This window comes from Tasmannia lanceolata, unplaced genomic scaffold (genome assembly GCF_043159265.1).
Source record: "Tasmannia lanceolata isolate RefF3 unplaced genomic scaffold, GAP_Taslan_0.1 ptg000023l, whole genome shotgun sequence".
NCBI lineage: Eukaryota > Viridiplantae > Streptophyta > Magnoliopsida > Canellales > Winteraceae > Tasmannia > Tasmannia lanceolata.
In genome coordinates, this window is record NW_027518700.1 from 32,497,915 (window position 1) to 32,521,397 (window position 23,483).

Sequence of the window (23,483 nt, forward strand, 5' to 3'; positions counted from 1 at the left end):
CCGAGGCCCCAACCCGTTAGGGTTTTTCTCGGGCTACTGGGTGGACTCCCCTCGATAGCAACTCTCCCCTTGCCACTTATAGAGAGACCCTGGAAAGACGACGACATCTCTGACGAACCCGAAGAAAGGCCGAAGAAAGCGAAGAAGGAAAGAGGAATGAAAATGCAATCTGCATAAAAAACGGAAGGACTCACCCCTTATAAACCCTATGGGAACTTTCTATGTGGAGGCTTTTCGGACTGGGATTAGGTTTCCGCTCTTGTGTATTATAGCCCTCAAGTTTTACCGAGTGGCCCCCTCCCAACTATCGCGTAATAGTTGGCGTACTCTCTTGGCCTTTGTGGCCAAGGCGGGTCTTCATAAGATTCAGCCTACCCTCCCTCTGCTCCGGGGTTGTGTTGCCATTAGCCCGTTGGTGAAGGGGGAGGATAGCTGGTTGTATTTGACCCAGCGTCCTCAGGTGAAAATTGCGGCGAACTTGCCTTCTTCCATTAAGAAGTGGAAGGAAGAGTACGTATTCATTATTCCTCCGTCGGACGCTGGTTGGGGCTTCTGTCATTCTTGGAGGCGCTCTGTTAAGTGGCGAAGGAAGTCTCTCCCTGACAAGTCCGACTGTAGTAAATTTGACTTGGGGAAGCTCGCCTCTGGGGAGGCTATTGATGTTTCCAAGTTTAGATGGGAGAGGGGTCTGAAGAGGCTCGGTTTACTGGGACTTTGGAGAGGAGGGCCCGCTGTACGGGGGAGAGTTCCGCCAATCACCGCGGTGAGCTTTTTTCCGTGGGTTTGTTCATATGTGCCTTGAGCATGTATTTTTTTGTTGTCGTTTTTCTTTGCTCTGAGTGGTTGTTGTTCTTCTATTTTTGGCAGCAGGTATGTCTTCTTCCGGTGATGCTGGCAGGGGAAAGGGGACAGCGGCGGCGACGAAGGGTTTGGCGAGCCGTAAGAAGATTCCCTCAGGTTTTATGGCCGCGGCCAGGTTGGACCGGTCGCAAGCTAGGCTTCCCGTATCCGCGCCATCTAGCTCCTCTGGTCGATCGGTCGGAGAAAAGGGTACGGTCGGGTCTCCTCCTCGGGAGCTGGAGCCTTCCGCCAAGAGGGTCGCCCCTTCTGGCACTAATCAGGGGAAAGCTGGCCGTGAGGCGCGTCCCCCTGCCTTCACAGAGGACGTGCCGAGTCGGATGGAGGGGTAGGTTATGACCAAACTGCTTTTGGAGCGGGTGGAGTTTCCTTCGCAGTGCTTTCAGACGCGGGGAGAGCTGTTTAAACCTGACTGGAAGATTGGTGTCGAGGATGGCGTCCTTGTGACAACCGCCCTTCCTGGCGATGAGGCTGCGTTAGAAGGCTTCGACCACAGGGCCCTGGGGGCTCGGTATTTTCAATCGACATCTTACGTAAGTACCAGGTGGCCGGTTTTCCTGTTTGTGCTTTTCCCTTTTTGTTGCCTTTGAGACGGCACGTGGAAATTCCCTAATGGTTTGCTTTTTGCAGTCTCAAAGCTACGCCAGGAAGATGGTGCAGTATCTGCTTGAGGATGAGTCTGAGATAGGTGCTTTCGAGGAGCGAGTCTGAAAGCTGAGCGAGGACTTGGAGAAGGCCCAAGCGGAAAAGGTGGCGCTTGTTGATATTGTTTCTCAGCTTCGGGTGGACCTCCTGCAGACAGTGGATGGGAGAAGCCGCGCGGAGGAAAGATTGGCGGTGGCCCGACGGAAGCATGCTGAGGAGCTGGTGAAGGCGCGAGAGGAATGGTGTGATTCCGAGGAGTTTCTTAAGGCCGCGGCCGTGTTCAGCGTGGATATTGAGATAGACGCTTTTGTTGAATGCCGGCGGCGTATTCGCGAGGTCGATGCTTCCTTCCCTCTTGAGAAGCTGGTGCACGAGGCCAAGGAAGGTTCCGGAGAATCTTTTGCCGGCACCAGCGGAGACACCGTAGCCGGTCGGGGATCAGGTGGTTGCCTCGGAAGTTCCTGTAGTCACTGAGACCTCTGAGGGGGCTCAGTGATGTTCGGATGTCCTCCTTCTTCTCTTTATGGTTCCATGTTGGGTCTGTAATAACTTCTTGAGCTCTCTTTCTTTTCTTCTTTTTTTTTTTTTATATACACAATGTGCCCCGGGCTACTCGAGCTTTTTGGTATTGAATTTCAATTTGATCGGCGAAAATACTTCTAGTGCACCCCGTGGGGCGTCTTGTTTGTGGAAGGACTATCTTCCCCTCGAGTGATCAGTTCGGGGTTAATGGGTCCCGCCTGCCCTTTAAGGGGAGGTCTTTTCTTCATGGGGAGTGTTTTAGGGTATGTTCGGGGGGATCAGCCCAGATGTTACCTCTGTCCCACTCCCTGTCTTTTTCCAACCCTTTATTTATCATGGGCCGGAAAGTAGAGATACACACATGGCTTAGTTAGAAGTGCTATTTCATTGATTTGCCACGGGGAATACATGTCTTTGTTTCTGGAAATGACAAAAAGAGAACAAACAAAACACTCGTCATATCTTAAAAGAAAAACACGGACCTTACCCTACCCTTTTACTGGTAATATTCTCGGTGATTATCCATGTTCCAACTTCGAGAGATTGGGGTCCCGTCGAGGTGCTCTAGCTGGTAGGCACCGGGGCGGAGTGCTCGAACGACCCTGTAGGGTCCTTCCCATTTTGGCGCGAGTTTTCCTGTGTTGCGGGGGTCGGATACCAGGTCTCCGGGCTTTACTGTGCGCCTTTTTACTTGGGCGTTGCAGTATCGTGCCACCTTTTGCTGGTAGGAGGCGGTTCAGAGGAGGGCTTGCTCTCTTTTTTGAAGCACGAGATCGAGAGTGTTCCGGAGGAGCTCGGAATTTCCTTGTTCGTCGTAGTTTTCCGTGCGGAAGCTGGAGAGGCCGATTTCTAACGGAATAACTGCTTCGGCCTCGAAGGTTAAACTAAAAGGGGATTCCCCCGTTGCGGTCCGTGGCGTCGTTCGGTAGGCCCAGAGGATGCTAGGGAGTACCTCTACCCAGTTCTTTCCAGCTTCTCCTAGTCGCTTCTTGAGGCTCTAGAGCAAGATCCTGTTAGTTACCTCCACCTGCCCGTTGGCCTGCGGGTGTGCTACGGAGGCGAAACGGTGTTCGATGCTTAGGCTATTACAGAATCTGCCGAATTCAGCACTTGCGAACTGGGGTCCGTTGTCGTTACAAGTATCCTTGGAATGCCGAAGCGGCAGACCACGTCATGATAGAAGAACTTCTCCGTTGCTTTTGAATTGGGCCTTGCCACGGCTTTAACTTCGACCCACTCGGTGAAGTAGTCAATGGCGACGTACAACATTGTGTGCCCCCCGGAGGCTCTTGGGAATGGCCCGAGCAGGTCCATGCCCCACATGGTGAAAGGCAGGGGCCCTGTCATCGCGGTGTATGCTGTGGCCGATTGACGGGGGGTGGTTGCTTACCTCTGGCGCGGGCTGCATTTCTTGACGAACTCCTTGGCGTCTCTGAGGATCGTAGGCCAAAAGTAGCCGTGCCTTACGATTTTCTGAGCTAGGATTTACCGCCTCTGTGGTCTCCGCAGATTCCTTCGTGTACCTCTCGTAGTGCGTATTCCGATTCGGAGGGTACCAGGCATCGGAGGTACGGCCATGTGTATGACCGTTTGTACAGCCTGGGTCCGTGGACCACGTAGGCTCTTGCAATTAGGCGTCGGGCTTCCAGCTTGTCTTCGGGTAGTATCCCATCTTTCAGGTATCGCATGATCAGATCCATCCAGTTCGGTCCTGGCGGAATTTCCAAGACTTGTACCTCATCGATGCTGGGGTGGGACAGTATCTCTGTGAGCACGCTGTCGAAGTCATGGGTTTCCTCGGAGGCCATTTTTGATAATGCATCTGCTCGGTTGTTCATGTCTCGCGGTACCTGGAGGATCTCGACTTCACCCATTCTCTGCAGCTTTTCTTTTACCGTCTGGAGGTATCGCTTCATCCTGAGGCCCTTGGCCTCGTATGTCTCGTTTACTTGATTGACGATGAGTTGGGAATCCCTATAGATTTTTAATTTTCCTGCGCCGAGCTCCGTGGCTAAGCTTAGTCCTACTAGTAAGGCCTCGTATTCAGCCTCGTTGTTGGAGGCTTTGAAATCTAGCCGGAGGGCATATTCTAGTGTGAATCCTTCGGGGCCGTGGAGTACCACTCCCGCCCCATGCCCCGTTTTACCTGCAGAGCCATCAACGTGCAGGGTCCAACGAATCTCGCTGCTCTGTTCGGCCGAGCCTGGCCTCATTTCTTCCAGAGCCGTCTGTTCGGTGGGGTCCCTGTCATTTTCCATTATTGTTGGTTCCGTGGCAGGGGCTGTAGATTCCACTATAAAGTCGACGAGGGCCTGGGATTTAATGGCCGGCCTCGGTCGGACCTGTATGTCGAATTCTCCCAACTCGACGGCCCAGCTTACCATCCTGCCCGAGGTCTCCGGTTTTTGGAGAATTTTCCTCAGGGGCTAGTCAGTTAGAAGCACTATGGGGTGGGCCTGGAAGTAGGGGCGGAGTTTTCGGACGGCGCTGACGACTGCGAGGGCGAATTTCTCTATGTTTAAGTACCGGACCTCCGCACCGTGGAGAGTCTTGCTCACATAGTACACCGGGTGCTCCTTCTTGTTGCTTTGCTTGGCCAATACTGCACTTACCGCCGTCGGGCTGATGGCCAGATATAAAAATAGTTCTTCCCCCGGCTCAGGTTTGGCTAGTACAGGCGGTGTTTGAAGGTATTGTTTCAAGGCGTCGAAGGCTTCCTGGCAGGCCGGGGTCCACTCGAATTCTCGTATGTTCTTTAACTGTTTGAAGAAGGGCTAACATTTCTCGGCCGACTTGGGCATGAAACGGCCGAGGGCGGTGATTCGCCCTGCAAGCCTCTGCACCTCTACCGCTGTTGTCGGGGGCTCCATGTCCATGATGGCCTGGATTTTTTCAGGGTTGGCCTCGATGCCTTTCTGGCTAACCATGAACCCTAAGAACTTCCCAGTAGTCACCCCGAAGGCGCATTTTGCGGGGTTCAGCTTCATCCGGGCTAGTCGCAGGGTGTCAAAGGTTTCGTGAAGGTCGGAGATGTGTTTGGAGGCTTCTAAGATTTTTACTAGCATGTCGTCGACATACACCTCCACGTTTCTTCCGATCTGGGCTCGGAACAGCTTGTTTACGAGCCGCTGGTAGGTGGCCCCCGCATTTTTAACCCGAAGGGCATGACGGTGTAATAGTAAACGCCCTGATCGGTGATGAATGCTATTTTCGGGATGTCTGGTTCGTGCATTTTCACCTGATTGTAACCCGAGAAGGCATCTAAGAAGGTGAAGAGCTCGTGCTCGGATGTGGCATCGATGAGTTGGTCTATGTGCGGGAGGGGGTAGGGGTCCTTCGGACAAGCCCGGTTTAGGTCTGTGAAGTCTATGCAAACCCGCCAGCCCCCACTGGCTTTTTTGACCATGACGACATTTGACAGCCACTCGGGGTACTGGATCTCTCTGATAAATCCGGCTTGTAGCAGTTTCTCCACTTCGGCTTTTATGTGGGTTTGGCGTTCTACTGCGAAGTTCCTCTTTTTCTGTCGGACGGGTTTGAGGGTTGGATTCACGTTTAACCTGTGAACGGCCAACTCCTTGGGTATCCCGGGCATGTCCTTAGCGAACCATGCGAACATGTCTTTGTTGGCTCTGAGGAAGTCGATCATTTGGTCTCGCAAGGCGCCTTTCAGCAGAATACTGATCCGGACTTGTCTCTCTGGCTGATCTTGGGCTATGGGGATGGAGTCTAGCTCCTCGGCCGGCTCTCCTCTGATCGTGCGGGCCCGCTGCCGGGGATCTTCACTACCGATCGTGAAGTTTTTGGCCGGGGCGTTGGTTCCTCTTAGGCTTGCCGCGTAGCATTGGCGGGCTATCATCTACTGCCCCCTAACTTCCCCTACTACGGTTTGAGTGGGGAATTTCATCTTGAGGTGGGGGGTGGAGACTACCGCTCCCAAGTCTCTCAGAGCGGGGCGCCCTATGATGGCACTGTAAGTGAAAGGTATATCTACAACCATGAAGGTGGTCAAGATGGTCTTTTGGAGGGGGTACGTCCCAAAGGTCACAGGTAAGTTAATTTTACCATTGACCCGTACCGACGCCCCGGAGAACCCGTAGATGGAATACTCTGCGGGTCCCATCCTCGCTTTGCCAAGTTTCATTTCTTCTAAGGTTCCGAGGTGTAACACATTGACGGAGCTTCCCGTGTCAACCAGAATCTTTCCTATGTCGAAGTTGGCGATGACTAGCCTGACGACCAGTGCATCGTCGTGCAGGACTTGTAGTCCGTCGAGGTCTTCGTGGGAGAAAGTGATGATCTGGTCTTCATGGAGTGGATCCGTCCGGGCCTTTTTGGAAGGCATTTCCATGGAAAACACCCGCTCTGCATACGCTCGCCGACCAGCTGTTGTCGGCCCTACCGCCGCCGGCCCGCCCGTGATGATATTGATTTTTCCTATAATGATAGGCGCCTGTTCGCGGGCCTATGGCTATTCGGGGGGCTCGTCTTTCTTGGGGCGCTGGTGGCGGCGTGTGTCGTGCTGTTGCGGGATCGACGTCTGCTTCGGGAGCGATGCCTGCTCGGGGATCGGTGTCGGCTTGCGGAGCGGCGGCGGCTGCTGGACCGGCGCCTGGCGCAAGTTTTCACCAAGGCTCCTGAGATATTGATTTAGGTGCCCTTCCTCGGCCAGCTTTTCTAGCTGGAGGCGGAGGTGGAAACAATGGTCAGTTTCGTGGCCGTGGTCCCCGTGGAATTCGCAGAACTTTTTGGCGGACCGCTTCTTTGGGTCCGTGGCCATTCTCTTGGGGGGGTCAGGAGACCCTGATCTCTGATAGCTAGCAGGACATGGGAGAGGGGAACCTTTAGTGGGGCGCTTCCCAGTCTTTCGAAGACGAGGACGGGGTTCCGACTCGCCTGTTTTTCCTCGGCCCGTGGCCTTATGGCCCTTCGGCCGTCGTTGCTCTTTCTATCATCGGGGCTGGCCTGGCCCTGTTCTCGGGCGCAGGCTTCTTCTGCTCGTACGAATTTGTCAACCTTGGATTCAAGTTCCTGCAGGTCTCGTGGTGGCTTGAGGGTAAGATGCAGCTTGAGATTCGGGTCAGTGGTGGCATGGTTCAGCGTTGCGACCAATAAATGTATAACTCTTGAGCAATGATAAGTAAACATATTCACACCCCGACCCGAACCCTCGGGGCACGGTAAATATGACCTCATGTTTGGATGGACCTTACATGTGGATTTTAATATCAAGATGGTGAACCGACCTCACTAGTGGGTCCCACCATATAATCCAAAAACTCAAAAGATGTAGAGTTGGTATCATTTAATCATTTATACACTCCCACACTCCCTCACATGTGTGTCTCACCATATAACCCAAAAGCTGAAGTTGTTAGAATCAGTGGTGTTTATTCATTTATACTTCAACACTCCCATCATAAGTGGGCCCTACTTTTAGGTTAGCCTTACTCATGTCAAACCACCAAATTATCCAAAAGTTTTGCTGTTAGAGATGGTGCTATTAAATCATTTATACCTCAAGACCACCTTCAAACGTGGGCCCCACTATATAATCTAAGTGTTTGCTGTAGAGTGAGTATTATTTAATCATTTTATACACTCCAACACTTATCTCACAAGTGGGCCTCACATTTGGCTTGGTTATACACGTGGCTTTTATTGCATTGGGAACCATGAGGTGATTTTGTATGACCACACAGAACATGAGCTAAACTATAGAATTGATAGATTGATTTTATATAAACACACAGAATGAGATTAAACTATAAATGGATGAACCAATTCCCTATTACACCAAGACATAAACTGAACTATACAAATATGATAAGTGACTTTCATAAACACAAAGGACAAGAACTAAAAACTGACCTTATATCATACAAAACATAGGCACAACTATATATATAGAGCATAAACTGAACTATCAATAATATAAGCTGAATTCATGGAATTACTCTAATCATGAACTGAACTATAAATAGGACAAACTGAATTTATGAAACACGCCAAACCAAATGTATAGGAGCTGAACTTGTGCATCTTGTAGTGCTGAATATGTAGATGAAAACTGAGTCTGTACAACTTCTAATGCCATAGGTGAAGTGGAAAAATGATTTTTGGCAATTTGTAATGCCACAAATGAAAAGAAAAACATGAATTTTGTACAGGTTCTAGGTATACCAGATTCTATATGACAGCTAATCATCCAATTTTCTTGTAAAGCTTTAAAGAAATCGAAATTTCCATTCTGAACTGCTATAAATCAGCACTTATTCGTGATTATCAGAGAAGGGGAATAAATTGAGACAAATGAAATCTAAGTTTTCATGCTACTATAGACTAAAAGAAATACAATGTTAAAGAGTTTTTTAAAAGAAAAATCTGATTTCTAAATCCTTAAAACAAATACAGAATCATAATTATGATAAATGAAAAAAAAAAAAAAAAAAAAAAAACCTCATTTTACATCCAATGAAATAATCTTAGAATCAGATGATTTTCAACACAATCAATAAAAATATGCCGGTAGAATCAGAGAATCAAGAGAATGTAAAGAAAATAAAAATAAAAATAATTAGATTAAAGAAAAATAACATATTTTACTTACCTTTACTCTTTGATCTGCCTGTTAAGAATGAGATCTGTAAAATGATTATGCTGATCTCAGCTTGATCCAAAGCTTCAATCTCACGATTTTGTTGAAATTAGTAGAAAGGATGACAATTTCACAGATCTAAACTAATTGTTATAATTTCTGAATCTCAGATCTTTAGATCTACATGAAGAACAAATAGACAAAATCTGCAGCTCTCCTCTTCTCCAAAATTTTCAAGGTTTAGACAATAGTAAGGATAAGATAACGCTCAGATTTGGTGTGAAGAAGAAAATAGAGTTCGGAAAAAAATTAGGTTTCGAAATTTCGAAATAGAACAGCAAGGAATGAGAGGAAAGTGATGAGATGAAAGTGAAGAAACAAAACAAAAAAAAATGAAATGACTGGAGACTGGCTCGAGAACGGCCGGAATCTAACCGGAGATGATTGGAGAATATGAAGAAAATAGGTGGAATTTAGAGTTTCTTGGAGAAAAACTTCAGATCCGTGGATTTCAAGACTAGAGAAAAGTAAAGAACAAGTAAAAGAAAGAATTAATGGCCGGAGAATCGGTCAGAATTTGGCTAGATCTGCCGGAGAAGAAGGAACGAGGGTTAGGGTTTCTGATTTGGGGAAAACTCTCTCTCTCTCTCTTTTTGCGAATTTTTTTTTTTTTTTTTAAATGAGGGTTAAGGTGCTATTTATAGGTATTTTTGCGAACCGATATCCGCACCCTATTTGATAAGCGCACAAATGCGCGACTCTGACTGGTTAAATCACCCCCTTGTTTTGATAACTACACAAACTCAACTTGTCTTTTGTGAATTTTTTCGTCAGAATTTTCTGGAATTTTGCCGGGACATTTCTAGGGCTTTAAGGCTTCTAAAAATGTATTCATGGGCACTTAGGGTCTTTGGACGACTGGAATTTTCCTTCAAATACACGGATTTTGGGGTAAAATGAAAAAACCTAGTGGGCCACCCCCTCATTTGCACTACACACACTATTTCGGTCCATTTACTAGGCAAACTAGCTCCGATCTCGATGAAATTTTGCAGAGGTTTAGAAGAGACCCTCATCCAGCCTAGGGTGAAGTTTGGAACCCTAATGCTGAGATTCGGATGGATTTGGCACGAGCCAGGAAGGTTTAGGGCTTAGTCAAAATAGGGTGTCTACAGATGCCCCTCTTTGGCAGAGCGTGCTTGTCGCGCGAATGTCAAAGTTGAACAGACGTCACATTTTGACTAGCCCCAAAATTGATTTAGAGAACAGGATGGAGAAAATGATTTGGTGAAGGTTGGATTATTAGAGGGTTGGTTTGTTAGGAGTGTTGGTTTTCTGCTCAGAGGCTGATGGTTTTATGCTCAGAGGCAAATGGTTTATGCACGGAGGTTGAAAGGTTTTAGCTTAGATGCTAGGGAATTTTAGCTCGGAGGCCTGAGTTTTTTGCACAGAAGCGAGGATTTATGCTTGGAAGCAAGGTTTTATGCTCAGAGGCAAGGACTTATGCTCGGAGGCAAGGATTTTATACTCGAAGGCAGGGTTTTATGCTCGGAGGCAAGGAATTTATGCTCAGAGGCAGGATTTTATGCTCGGAGGCAAGGATTTGTGCTCGGAGGCAGGGTTTATGCTCGGAGGCAAGGTTTTATGCTCGGAGGCAGGGTTTATGCTCAGAGGCAGGGTTTATGCTTGGAGGCAAGGTTTTATGCTCGGAGGCAGGGATTTATGCTCGGAGGCAAGGTTTTATGCTCAGAGGCAAGGATTTATGCTCGGAGGCAGGGAATTTATGCATAAAAGCTTGATTTTTTTAGCTCGGAGGCTAGACGGTTTATGCACAGATGCAGATGATTTAATTTGAATGCTTGGTTTATTTATATTTTGCGGATAGAAACTCCACTAGGGATTATGAGATAGGTTTTCAATAAGATGATAAGAAAGACTCTCAGAAGAGTTTGACTAAAGCTCTACTGAAGCTCTCCTTATCTTCATTTAATGAAAATAACTATCTCAATTATCAGAGTTCACTTGATATCTTTTATGACCTGAACAGGTTATAAAAGATGCCCCTAGTACGAATTTACTTCCATGACAAATTCATAGGAGAGCAAACACAGGGAAAATGGTAAAAAAGGGGTTTCATTTCCTGAATTTTTGAAGTTACAAATCTGTTTATATAAAACAGACTGAATCTGATAATTTTCTTCTCTCTTTGTCAGCTGCCAATACTTTGAATGGTCTGAGTATCATCCTTCTGAACTCTGCTCTGCTCTGTATCACTTTCGAGGATCCAAAACTTACTCATTTTTTCATTACTCCAGCCTTAAAGAGACATTGACCACACAGGATTCCCCATACAAGATTTTGGAGTTTAACCTTGACTTGATAAGGAATGAACTGTGGCTAACAACAAAGGAGGGCTTTGACCATGACATGACTTGGGTTCTAAGAGAAACTGAATCTGCTTTTCAGCCTGATAAGTATTTTAAAATGGTACAGTCTACCACTTCTTAGAATCTTTCGAAAACCGTATTTAAAGGTATTTCATCCCTCTCTTCAGGTTTTCCGTCATGGTTATTATCCCTTTGGTTTGCTTAGTCTCAACTCCTTAGCTTATAAAGTGTCAAAAGAATCTCTACTGGCGCTTACTCAGACTTCGAAATAATGCCTCAGAAGAAATGAAAGTCTTGCTGGCATTCAGAAGTTTTGTCTTTTTGAAGTCACTGCCATGACCAAATTGCCTTTTCAGGTTTTCGATTTGGCGGACCGCATGCCTTATATTTTGCCTGGACTGTCTGCCCTTGCAGATTTTCCATCCAGCAGGCTCTGCACCTTGATTTTTGCCTAAGCCGCCCTTTCGGGTTTTCAACTTAGCAGGTGAATGACCCTAATTTTTGCCTAGACCGCCCTTTCGGGTTTTTAGTCTAGCGGGTCTAAGACTCCATCATTTTTTCTTTCTTTCTGTTTCTCTACAAACCTGGACCTAAAATACACCAGAAGGACTTTTAGGTAGGCTTGGGTTCAAACAGGTTACATATTGGTGAGTTTTCATGTATTTGACCGAATCTGGCCCTCCAGACTGCCTACGTATCCCCAAAGAGAATGGGAATCAGGTCTGCGTAGTTCGCCCATTTTTGGGGTTTCAAGGATTGTTTGTTTTGTTCTTTTCTTTTTTTATTTTTGAGAATTTGCAAAATTTGAAAGATTTGGAGGTTATGAAGGATTTGACCAAACCCGAATTAATCAGGTTGCCTACGTATCCCGTAGAAAGGAATCAGGTCAGAACGTAGTTCATGCTTACTATCTTTTATGACGCAAGTCATAAAAGATGCCCCTGGTTTGTGTTTGTCAAGAAAAAGGGATTTTTTCTTATAGGCCCAAAGGGTTTGCAAACGGTATTTGACTTTTGGGTTGTTAGCTTTTGGCTCTGATCAATCAAGGATGGCCTCCTGGTGTATTCAAGCATAATATTTCTTTAGTTGATCCAGGTTTGTAGGTTCTATTAATTTTTCACCATTTTCGTCGAGGAGTCTCACGGCTTTTCCAGGCAGGACTTCATCAACGATATATGGACCAGACCAGTTTGGCCTGAATTTTCCTCTGGGATCGAACACCGGTGCTCGATAAGATTTCAAGACGAGATCTCCTGGTTTCAGGTCTCGAACCTTGACTTTCTTATTGAATGCCCTTTCGATTCTTCTCTGATACCCTTGGATGTGGTATAAGGCTCCGAGCCTCTTTTCATCAATCATCTGCAATTCATCATGTCTGGCTCTGGCCCACTCAGACTCTGGCAAATTTGCTTCCATCATTACCCTTAAGGATGGAATTCTCAGCTCAACAGGCAGGACTGCTTCCATTCCATACACTAGAGAATATGGAGTGACACCTGTAGAAGACCGGATCGATGTCCTGTAAGCCCACAAAGCAAAAGGAAGTTTGTTCGACCAGTCCTTATAAGTCTCAGTCATTTTGCTGATTATGACCTTGATATTCTTGTTCGCCGCCTCTACAGCACCATTTGTCTGCGGTCTGTAAGGAGATGACTTGTGATGCTTGATTTTGAACTCTTCGCACAGGTGCACTACCTCTTTCTTGAAGTGAGATCCATTATCAGAAATCAACTCATGAGGTATTCCATATCTGCAAATGATGTTTGCACGGATGAACTTCGCAACTGTATTGGAAGTTATGGAAGCATATGAAGCAGCTTCTATCCACTTCGTGAAATAATCAATGGCCACCAAGATGTACTCGTGTCCACTTGACGATTTGGGATAGACTTTGCCAATGATATCAATTCCCCATACTGAGAATGGCCATGGCGAGGTCATAGAGTGCAGCTCTAACGGAGGCACATGAATAAGGTTCGCATAGACTTGGCATTTATAACATTTCTTCACAAATGCGAAGCAGTCTGCTTCCATTGTGGGCCAATAGAAACCAAGTCTAAGGATTTTCCTTGATAGCATTTTACCATTCATGTGAGGACCACAAATACCTTCATGTGTTTGCTCTATGAGCTCTGCAGCCTGATCTTCATCAACACACATAAGCTGAATTCCGTCAAATGACCTTCTGTACAATTCTTCACCACAAATGATGAAGTTAGCGGCGAACCTCTGAAGAGTTTTCCTCTCTTTGCTGGAAGCCTCAGGCGGATGCCCCTTGCCTGAAATGAAATTTCTAATATCTGTGTACCACGGCTTTCCATCCGGACACCTGGCAGATATCTCTATGGCATTCACATGCGCGGGAGCCCATTGCAACCTTACAGCTAAAGGTTGAACCTCCATCGTTGCAGAAATGTCCAACATTGAAGCCAGAGTGTCCAGAGCGTCAGCAAAATGATTTCTTGTTCTCGACAGATGAGTAAAGGTGACATTCTTAAACTTTTCGACCAGAGATGCAAGATAAGTGTGATACGAGATCAACCTGGCCTCTTTTGTTTTCCAATCCCCGTTTATTTGACAAATGATTAGGATTGAATCTCCGAATACGTCGATGTCTTGAATTCGCAAAGCCAAAGCTGCTTCAAGTCCTGCGATGCATGCTTCATATTCTGCCATGTTATTTGTACATTCGAATTGTAACTTGATGGATATCGGGATGTATTCTTTCTTGGGAGATACAAGCACTGCTCCTATTCCTTGTCCTCGATTGTTAACGGCTCCATCAAAGTACATTGTCCATCTGGTACTTGGAATTTCTTCTTCAAGTTCCATGATCTCTTCATCAGGAAACTCAGCCTTCAGAAAAGCATTCTCCTCAACAGGAGCATCAGCTAGCTGCTCAGCAATAACCCGTCCTTTGACGGATTTCTGAGTGACGTATGTGATGTCAAACTCAGATAACAAAAGCAACCACCTTGCAGTTCTTCCTGTAAGGGCGGGCTTCTCGAATAAGTACTTCAACGGATCCATCCGTGAAAGCAGAAATACCTTATTCGATAAGAGATAATGTCTAAGCCTTTGAGTCGCCCAGACTAATGCTAGACAAGTCTTTTCCAAGATAGTGTACTTTATCTCGTACTCTAGCATTTTCTTGCTGATGTAGTAGTAGGCTTCTCCTTCTTAGATCCCACATCTTGCTGAGCAAGCATACAACCCATTGCTGTATCTGTGATGGACAAATACATTAACAATGGTTGACCAGGAATGACTGGGGATAAGACAGGAGGCAAAGACAAACACTGCTTGACCTTTTCAAATGCTTCCTGACATTCTTCATTCCATTTCTTGGAGGAATTCTTTTTCAATAATTTGAATATGGGTTCACATGTCATAGTTAAATGAGATATGAACATCCTCAAATACTGAACCTTTCCAAGAAAACCTCTGACTTGTTTTTCTGTCTTTGGGGGTGCCATTTCTTGAATTGCCTTAATCTTTTGAGGATCAACTTCAATTCCTCTCTCGCTGACCATGAATCCAAGCAACTTTCCTGACGTAACCCCAAATACACATTTATTCGGGTTCAGGCGGAGTTGGTATTTTCTGATTCGCTCGAAGAATTTTCTCAAGGCAATTGTATGCTCTGGTCGAGTCCTCCCTTTGACAATCATGTCATCTACATAGACCTCGACCTCTTTGTGGATCATGTCATGAAGAAGAGTTGTCGCAGCCCTCTGATAGGTAGCTCCAGCATTTTTGAGACCAAACGGCATTACTCGGTAACAGTACGTACCCCATTGAGTAATAAATGCCGTCTTCATCATATCCTCAGGCGCCATCTTGATCTGATTGTAGCCTGAAAACCCATCCATGAAGGATAACAGAGCATGTCCAGCAGTGTTGTCTACCAGGATATCGATGTTCGGAAGAGGAAAATCATCTTTTGGGCTCGCCTTATTCAGATCTCTGAAATCAACGCACATCCTGACTTTTCCATCTTTCTTGGGCACATGAACTATATTTGCAAGCCATTCGGGATATTCCACTACTTCAATGAATTTTACTTCGAGTAGTTTCTTCACCTCATCATGAACCTTTAACTCCCATTCTGTTTTAAGTTTTCGGAGTTTTTGCTTCTTCGGCTTGATGCCTGGGATTAAAGGTAATTTGTGTTGGACAATGTCTTCGCTCAATCCCGGCATGTCATCGTAAGACCAAGCAAAGACCTCCTTAAACTCTTTTAGCAAGGTGATTAATTCTTCGCGCTCCTCAGGAGATAAAGTTTTGCCAATCCGAATCTCCCGAATTAAGGTTTCATCACCTATATTTACAGTTTCAATTTCTTCTTCGAGTGGTTTTGCTCGGCGAATCTCCTCTTGTTGAATCATGTATTTGATTTCAAGGGGAGTTTCGTCGGCTTCCTCGTTTGAGAGGGGGTCTTGTTTATTATTAATTACTTGATCAGGCTTTGAAGCAGAATCAGAAACAGAATTAGAAATAAAGACAGGATCGTACACAAATGAGTCTTTTATTTCTTTTGCAGAATTGATGATTACATCGAATGATTCACCCACAGCGGGCGTTACAGACTCAGAATTCAAATGAAATGACATGTCGACATCAGTATCAACATAGACAGGACTATGTACAAATGAAGAATCAGCGAAAACATCCTCTGACTGAGACTCGACAGGGACTGACTCTTCACCATCTTCGAGAACCACTCCAACCCCTATGGTACCTGCATCAAAAGAAAAGTTAGAAATGACAGACTTTGGGTTGAACTCAGAAACTGACACATATTTTGAAATGACTGACTCTTTTGAAAGGACTGGGCTATACTTGAGGACTACTTGGGGTATAACCTGTGCGGTCCAATTGTCTAAAGGTCCAATAGCTGGAGTAATGCAATCTTTGGGGCTCACGAAAGGCACATCTCCTCCAATCATAGCAATGATTGGGGCCTCAACCTGATACAGGGAGTCTAGGAGATGCGGCTCAATATTTTCCGCCCAATCTGTAGCTGGTTTTTCTGCTATCGCTGTCAAGGCAATCTGCTCACTGTAGAAATCTTCTGATAACTCATCTGTGAAGAAGATCTCTAACCCTGGAAGCCTCTTTCCAGTCTTATCACACCAGGTCTCAGGAAAACCATAGAACGGACAGTCTGCCCCTTCTCTTCTGAATCGGCCGTTCATAATCATGCTGTACGGTCCTGTCGGAAATTCTATACCCCGACGACGGCATTCAGCCCTCTTCAACATATACCTTCTCATTTCTTGAACCTCTTTTTGGGTTGGCTGATATCCTAAACCGAATAAGCCATCAACTGCTTTCAATTCTGGCCACTCAGTTGGGCCCTGTAGATTTCTTCCCAGGCCAGCTCCTGGGACATAACCATATTTTCTCATTATCTTTACTACTTGAGTGTTTGTGCTTGAGAGAAACATTATTTCTTCATTCATTGCTTCCTCAAAGGTGATAGTAGAGACTTCTAATGAAAAGCCGGTTAAACTAACATCTCTTGATTTTTCAGTGCTCAGTTCAGATGTTATTTGTCCAACTTCCGGCTCAGGGTCTCCTCGGGCTGTTATCACTTTGTTATTCCTAACAAATTTCAACTTCTGATGCAAAGTTGAAGGAATAACTCCGACCTTGTGCAGCCAAGGTCGGCCCAGAAGAAGGAAGAAAGAAGTCTTTATATCGAGTACTTGGAATTCAACCTCAAAGGTTTCTCCCCCTATTTCGATATCGGTGGCCAATATCCCGATCACGTCTCTTCTCGTACCATCGTATGCTAGTATGCCTTGCTCAGATGGTATGAAATTGTTGGGCCCAAATCCCAAAGTAACAGGGGTGCTCAGGGGACATACGTTTAGAGCAGACCCGTTGTCTACTAGCACTTCAGGTACCCTTTTCTTGTTGCAGATTATGGTAATCCTGAGAGGTCGAGTGTGATCTCTACCCTCCGGAGGCAAATCCTCATCAGTGAAGGATAAAGTCTTGGAGGCCCTTGCCATGGCAACTAGACTGACTAGTTCGTCAGGAGTAGTCTCGACTGACACTTGGGATGCGTTAAGCTCTCGAAGTCAGGAGTAGTTTCGGCAGGATTCTCAGCTCTGAGTTCAACTGGCTTAAAGACCCGACCACCACGTGTGACATGACGGAGCTCGTCACACTGATCCTCTAGAAGCAACAAGTCTTCTTCCTCTAGTCTCAAAACATAGGGGACTTTTTCTTTCATCTCTTCTTCCTCCTCACTCTTGAGGACATAAGAACAAGAACACTCAGAGGATCCTGTTAATCCTTCATCTAGAGGGGACAGTATGTAAGGTTTCTTGTTTTCGATCATTTCATCTTCATCATCCCATCTCAGAACATATGGTCTATCAGAAATAACAACACAAATACGGGAGTGATCTAAAAGGATTTCTTGAGTGAAGATAGCATACACATTTGGGGGAGGGACCGCATGTGTAGGTAATGGGTTTCGAGTGACGTTTGGTGCTTCAACGGCAAGATCCTTTGCTTCTATCATGTCTTGGATCTTGTGTCTTAAAGCCATGCATTTGTCAGTCAAATGCCCTGAATTCTGATGATAATCGCAGTACTGGTCCTTCCTCCAATACTTGGGCAAAGGGTTGGGAAGCTCTCTAGGTTCCAACAGAGTAATCTTTTTATCTCTCAGTAACTTCTTCAAAGCCACTGATAAGGAGTAAGGGAGGGGGTCAAACTGACGAAAGACCTTCTTTTCAATAGGCCTCCTGACCTCGGTCACCGTTCTGGATGGTGGTTGATCATAACCCGGTGGTCTGGCATAACTGGGAGGCCTGGTATAGTTAACATTGTGCACCTCCTTCAGTGCCACAATAGGTCTTTTTCCCTCTCTCACATCAGACGAAGGTCTTGATCTTAGTCCCTTGGACAAAGCATCTTCGATTTGAGTTCCGGTTTTGATTAGAAAATCAAAATCAATGAAGTACTGGATTGCCATGTGGTGATAGTATTGAGATGATAAGTTTTTCACAACAATCTTGATCTGCTCTGAGTCAGGCAAACGGTGAGTCATCTGCGCTGCCTTTCGCCTCCATCGGCGAATGAAGGACGTGAAGGTCTCATTGTGACCTTGCTTCAATGCCTTCAGGTCTCTCTTAGTTACATCTATCCCTTCTTCCATGGAAAACTGCTCGACGAATCGATTTGCAACATCTTCCAAGGTTCTGATCTCTTCGGTTTTCAAGCTCAAAACCATTTCTTTGCTGTTCCAGTAAGAGATCTAGGGAAAAGAAGAGCAATCTGCTCTGGAGTTAGCCCATGCTGCTGTAAGAGAGGAATAAGGGCTTTCAAATGACTCTTGGGACATCCTGTCCCATCATACTTATCATGATCCGGCATCTTGAAATTAGGAGCACGATTCCCAGTATTATCATAAACTCGGCCATATTTAATTTTTTCGGACCCTGCATTTTCATGTTCTCCATCTCCTGGGCCATCTTATCCAACCTATCGACTATCCCCTTGCCTTTATCCAGATGGGGGAGACAGTTCTCTTCTTCATACTGTTCGTCATCAGAATTGTCATAGACTGGCAACACAGGAGGTTGAGCCATCGCAGGAGGTGGGCGAGGCATGATTGGGGTTTGCTGAGGTGCAGGATTTTTGGAAGTAGATTCTCTGTCATTCTTTAATCGGGCTATTTCTTCGTTAATAGTACTCAATTGCAACATTATAGCTTTCATCATCTCATTGGTGTCCATACCATTTTGCCCATTCTCTGCCATTGTTTCAGGGGTTGGTTGGACTGGTGAAAGTATTTCTTGAAAATTCAAGGAAGGTGATAGAGGAGAAGTAAAAGAAAAAGGTGACAAGGATTGTCGGCTCAGCCTGGAATCAGATGTCTGACGGGACCAGGTTGGTTTTGAAACGAGGATTTTCTTAGGAGTAATGGTTGCTCAATCAAGAATCCTGATATGGAAATATAAACACTAGATTAAAATTTTGATAATCGAGATAAACTATTTTGATCAAACAATGACAAAAGAAACAAAAACACACTTTCATTAATAAGATTCAAATTGTGATTACAACGAATGAAAAATATTAATCTCTAATCACAACTGGATAAACAGACTGACAATAATGGGAGATGCAGAAATCAGAATAACAAAACACGATATGGATCTTCAAGGCTCCTCAATCCGAGCTCTCCGGCTTACAGGCTCTTCCGATATTTCTCCATGTCGGAATTTCCGAGATAAACCTAACCTCCTTTCTATATTTTTGTTTCCCCAAGCAGCCACAATGGAGCGGATGAGGTCAGGAGTGAGATCTTCACAAAGAGGAGGGAATATGATTCCTGGAGGACATGGAATTCCCGTAATCTGATGGAGAATTCGCATGGGTGCATAAAAAGAAGATTTCTCGATACCCATGAGGTAAACAAATGAATGCGGGTAAGTGCTAGTAAAAACATGGAAACATGAATGACTTACCCAACGAAATTGGCTCTCCTTTACATGTTGTAACCAATTGTGCCATTCATCGATAGACTGAGGTTGATTGGCTATTGGTTTCCATGTACAGAAATTCTTCAAGATATACGGATTTTGACTTTGTCGCTGAAGAATTTGAAAATTTTCACCAAGCCAGACATACAACAGCTTCACACACCCACAGAAATTGTCTTTGATTTCTCGGGAAGCAATAAGATCTAATCCCAAGAAGGTCTCTGCTAACATGGTAGGAATGGGATTCCTCCCTTTGTTAATTTGGTCTACCACAGTTAACAAGGTTAACGGAGCAACACGAGGGTTTTTCCGAATGACATATCGTGCAAAGACACTAAAAATCAAAGCATTGCGCCGACAACTCTGAAAACGAGAGTTAGTAGGATCGACGTTTTCAGAAAAAAGGGTGATGAGATCTTGAACTTGCACACACGTATCCGTTAAGCATGAAAGTGCATCAACGGTTTGATTTTTGAATAGCTTGCAAAAAATGGAATGAGAGGAATCTATGTTCGAAGATTGTATCCACTGTCCGTCTGTTGGGAGCTCTAATAAAGCACACCAATCCTCGAATATAGGACAAAGCTTGAAAGATCCAAATCGAAAAACATGAAGATTAGGATCCCAGAATCTAGTGGCTGCTTGGAGAAACTTCCAATTTATATCAGACACACTCAAATGATTGAAAGTACAGATGAACCGATCAGCCATACTCCTTTCCAAAGATTCTCGCGGAAGAGCCTTAATTGTCTCGCTTATCCAGCCTTTCAACACATTATTCGCCATAATTTTAACCTAAACACAAAGAATAGAATGGGATAATTAAGGAATGGAGAATAACTTGGAATAAACAAAGAATAAGGATTAACTTAACCATTAATCACAAGAAGGATATAATTGGCGACATCAAATGTTCCATTGATGATCAAAGATGATCAAAAACTCAGGGAAGAGACCACGGTTATAAAATGACAAAAGTAGATCATAGACCGGATCTAAATCTGAAAGATGGACGACAAAAATGTACGATCAAGAAGATCAATAATGATAGACTATGGTCATAGAGACAGCAGACAAGCTATCGACCATATCTGAGACAGGACGAACAATAATTTGAGTAACACAACAAAAGAATGGATAAATGAGGTTTGAATTGGAAGGATGAAAACAGGTAATATTTATCATCATTGGGTCAAGGAATAAACCATAGCTATGAGTGTGACAAGTAGAAGCCACTAGCTAGGTTTAGATCTGAGAGATGAATATACACGACTGATTGATTCTAGTCAGGAATCTCTACTAGAAAGTAGGTCCTGATCTTATAATCAAAAGATATATGGACAAAAATCTCAATGAATAGAGCAAAAGATAGGCCATGACTATGAGAAGGCAAGTAAAAGCCACTGGTCGGGTCTAGATTTGAAGAACGGACTGATATGACTAATTTGATTAGATAAGGAAGCCTCACTAATGAGTAGGCTCTAATCTAATAATCAAAATATAGATATATACAGATATATCCTAACCAGGGGCACCAGCCCTAAATATAATCCCGCAGAGTCAAGACACTTGACTCAAGACAGACATGTGAGTGTACTAGGACTGCGATGTAGTCACATAAGGTGAGCTACAATAATCTAAGGATAGGACATAGCTCCTAAATATAGGCTCCAACATGTGTAAGCAACACATGTTCGTCCTTATATGAATACAGTATATATATAAGCACATGCAGATCCTAATTGGGTTTTACTAAATCAACAAATATATCCAAGTACATAATATATGTAAAATGAAAGTAGAGCTCCGGACTCAATATCAGGTACTATGCATATGATCCATACTTTAAATATATAACACAAGTACACCGAGTGTTATATACAGTATGCTTCATTGCTCACCGGCTGCTGTAAACACAAGTACACGGAGTGTTTACGACTGCAGCACTGGCGTATAGCTTGGTAATAGATACAACAGCACCATCTGGATAGTGATATCCCATGAGGCACGCATTATATCTATCCCGTGGAGCCAATAATAAGAAAATCAATAAAAGAAAATAAAGAACAAAATGATGTATGCTGTGCAGTGTGTGAATCCCTTGTTTTAAACACCTATCTGGTGCCCCTGGATTCTAAGCGATTTAAATTCCCATTTATAATGACTTTAGCTCAAAATTCTTCAAAATTAATAATAAATGGCATTTTAACAGAGTTAGGCAATGTTCCAAGAACTCCCCAGCAGAGTCGCCAGCCTGTGGACCCCAATCCGGGAGAGGCGGCGGGGGACGAGCCCCACACGCTACAGTCTCAGGATCATCCACGTGAATGGAGAGCTCTACCAAGGAACTCTCGAAAGAAAGTGCCTCTCACAGCATGAGTGGCGATACAAAGGTGAGATACCTCTCGATTCGGGGACTAGCCCAGATTCGAGGCGTACCTTAAACAAAGAAGAGTCGTCATCCAAGGAAAGTGGGCCAAGGATCCCATACTATGCTCTGTTGCAACGGATAACCAGAGATATAAAATAGGGTTCGTGCCTGGTTACGAATTCGGAAGGTCTGAAGAGCACCTCATCCGCCCAAGTGCAAGCACCTGGTCTCTTATGCCATTTGTTATTGATTTTAAAGAATTTTGAGCGAAAGTCATATGAAATGGGAATGAATATCTCCGAGAAGACGTCTATCTAATCATGCATGTCTCGGAGAGGAAATCAAATGCACACAAGATAAAATAAAAGAAACATGTGTCACCTAAGCATAGCTAGGTTATAAGTGACATGCCTAATGGGTGTCTAAGTTCTGATGAACAAACACATGCATGACACACCAAAAAAGTATAAGGTCTGCGCAATAAAGTAAGAAAACACTGCAAAACATAGAAAAATGACTCGATACCATACAACCCTAAGACTCTAATCTATACCTAGGCCCGAGTCTTTAGATGATCTGATGTTCATCCAAAGAAGCCTACGTATCCCCGCCTCCACGAGAATCAAGGCAACGTAGTTCTTCGCACTTATTCTAAGCTATGATGCCTAAAACATCTAGACCTCTATCCTAGACTCGATCTAAAAGACCGGACTAGTTCTTAAAGCTTCTTGTGTGATTATTTAAATTCCAATGGATTGTAGATTTTAGGACACCCTATATGCCCTAACTAAATGCAGGTTAGCCCTAAGCTAATGCAGGTGGTTCCTATAATCTATGTGTAGCTAGGCTGCATATCCTAAAAAAAAAACAGTAGGATCTATCGCATCTTAGACCTAGTCATCAATTGGCGATGTGGATCGCCAACTGACCGGACGGAGGCATAAAACTCCTAGCTAGGACTCACTCCTAACTCTAACACAAACAAATAAAACACACAACAAACAAACAACGAACGAGGGAGCAACTCCCGACTCAAAAACTCTCTAACTAGGACAACCTCCTAACTCTAGAGGAAGATCCTTTCGAAAAAACAATATTTTGAAAGATTTTTGTAATTTTGAAAGATTTAAAATGCTTATTTTTAAAGGTTTGGCTGGACTTAGGATGTGGATCCCAAGCTGCACTACGTACCCTGTTGAAAGGGATCAAGCCAACGTAGTTCGGAACAGATTTCTTAACTACTCCTAATGACTCAAGATTTTTAAGATTTTTGGTTTTTCAGATGTTTTTGTTGTTTTTAAGTGTTTTTGACTCAAGGGGGACAAATCCTATCATCATAAGGGAAGGACAGACTCCTGAATATACCACAAAGGTTGGACAGCATCCTATGCTTTGCGAGGGAAAAGAACAGAAACACAGCTCTGCGAGGGTTGGACATCATCCTATACCTTGCAAGAGCGGATAGAAAAACACATGATTTGATAAGAGGTAGAATAGAATCTTAACCACTATGATGATAGAACTGACTCCCTAGACTAAGGACGGATTCCTATGCTAGTGGACTATCAAACTAAGATAAAGCTCACAAGTAATGA

At 44.6% G+C, this 23,483-nt stretch overlaps 2 protein-coding genes across 2 annotated transcripts; both read right to left on the reverse strand.

Annotated features, from left to right (window-relative positions):
* Nucleotides 1-2,351: 2,351 nt before the first annotated feature.
* Nucleotides 2,352-4,283, reverse strand: LOC143856022 (uncharacterized). Its single transcript, XM_077366064.1, has 2 exons — nt 3,622-4,283; nt 2,352-2,445 (listed from the first exon to the last, which is right to left on the reverse strand). The coding sequence occupies exons 1-2, from the start codon at nt 4,281-4,283 to the stop codon at nt 2,352-2,354; spliced, it is 756 nt and encodes a 251-aa protein (XP_077222179.1).
* Nucleotides 4,284-4,451: 168 nt separating this feature from the next.
* On the reverse strand, nt 4,452-17,030 carry LOC143856023 (uncharacterized). The gene is made up of 2 exons (XM_077366065.1): nt 15,468-17,030; nt 4,452-4,784 (listed from the first exon to the last, which is right to left on the reverse strand). The coding sequence occupies exons 1-2, from the start codon at nt 17,028-17,030 to the stop codon at nt 4,452-4,454; spliced, it is 1,896 nt and encodes a 631-aa protein (XP_077222180.1).
* Nucleotides 17,031-23,483: the final 6,453 nt, after the last annotated feature.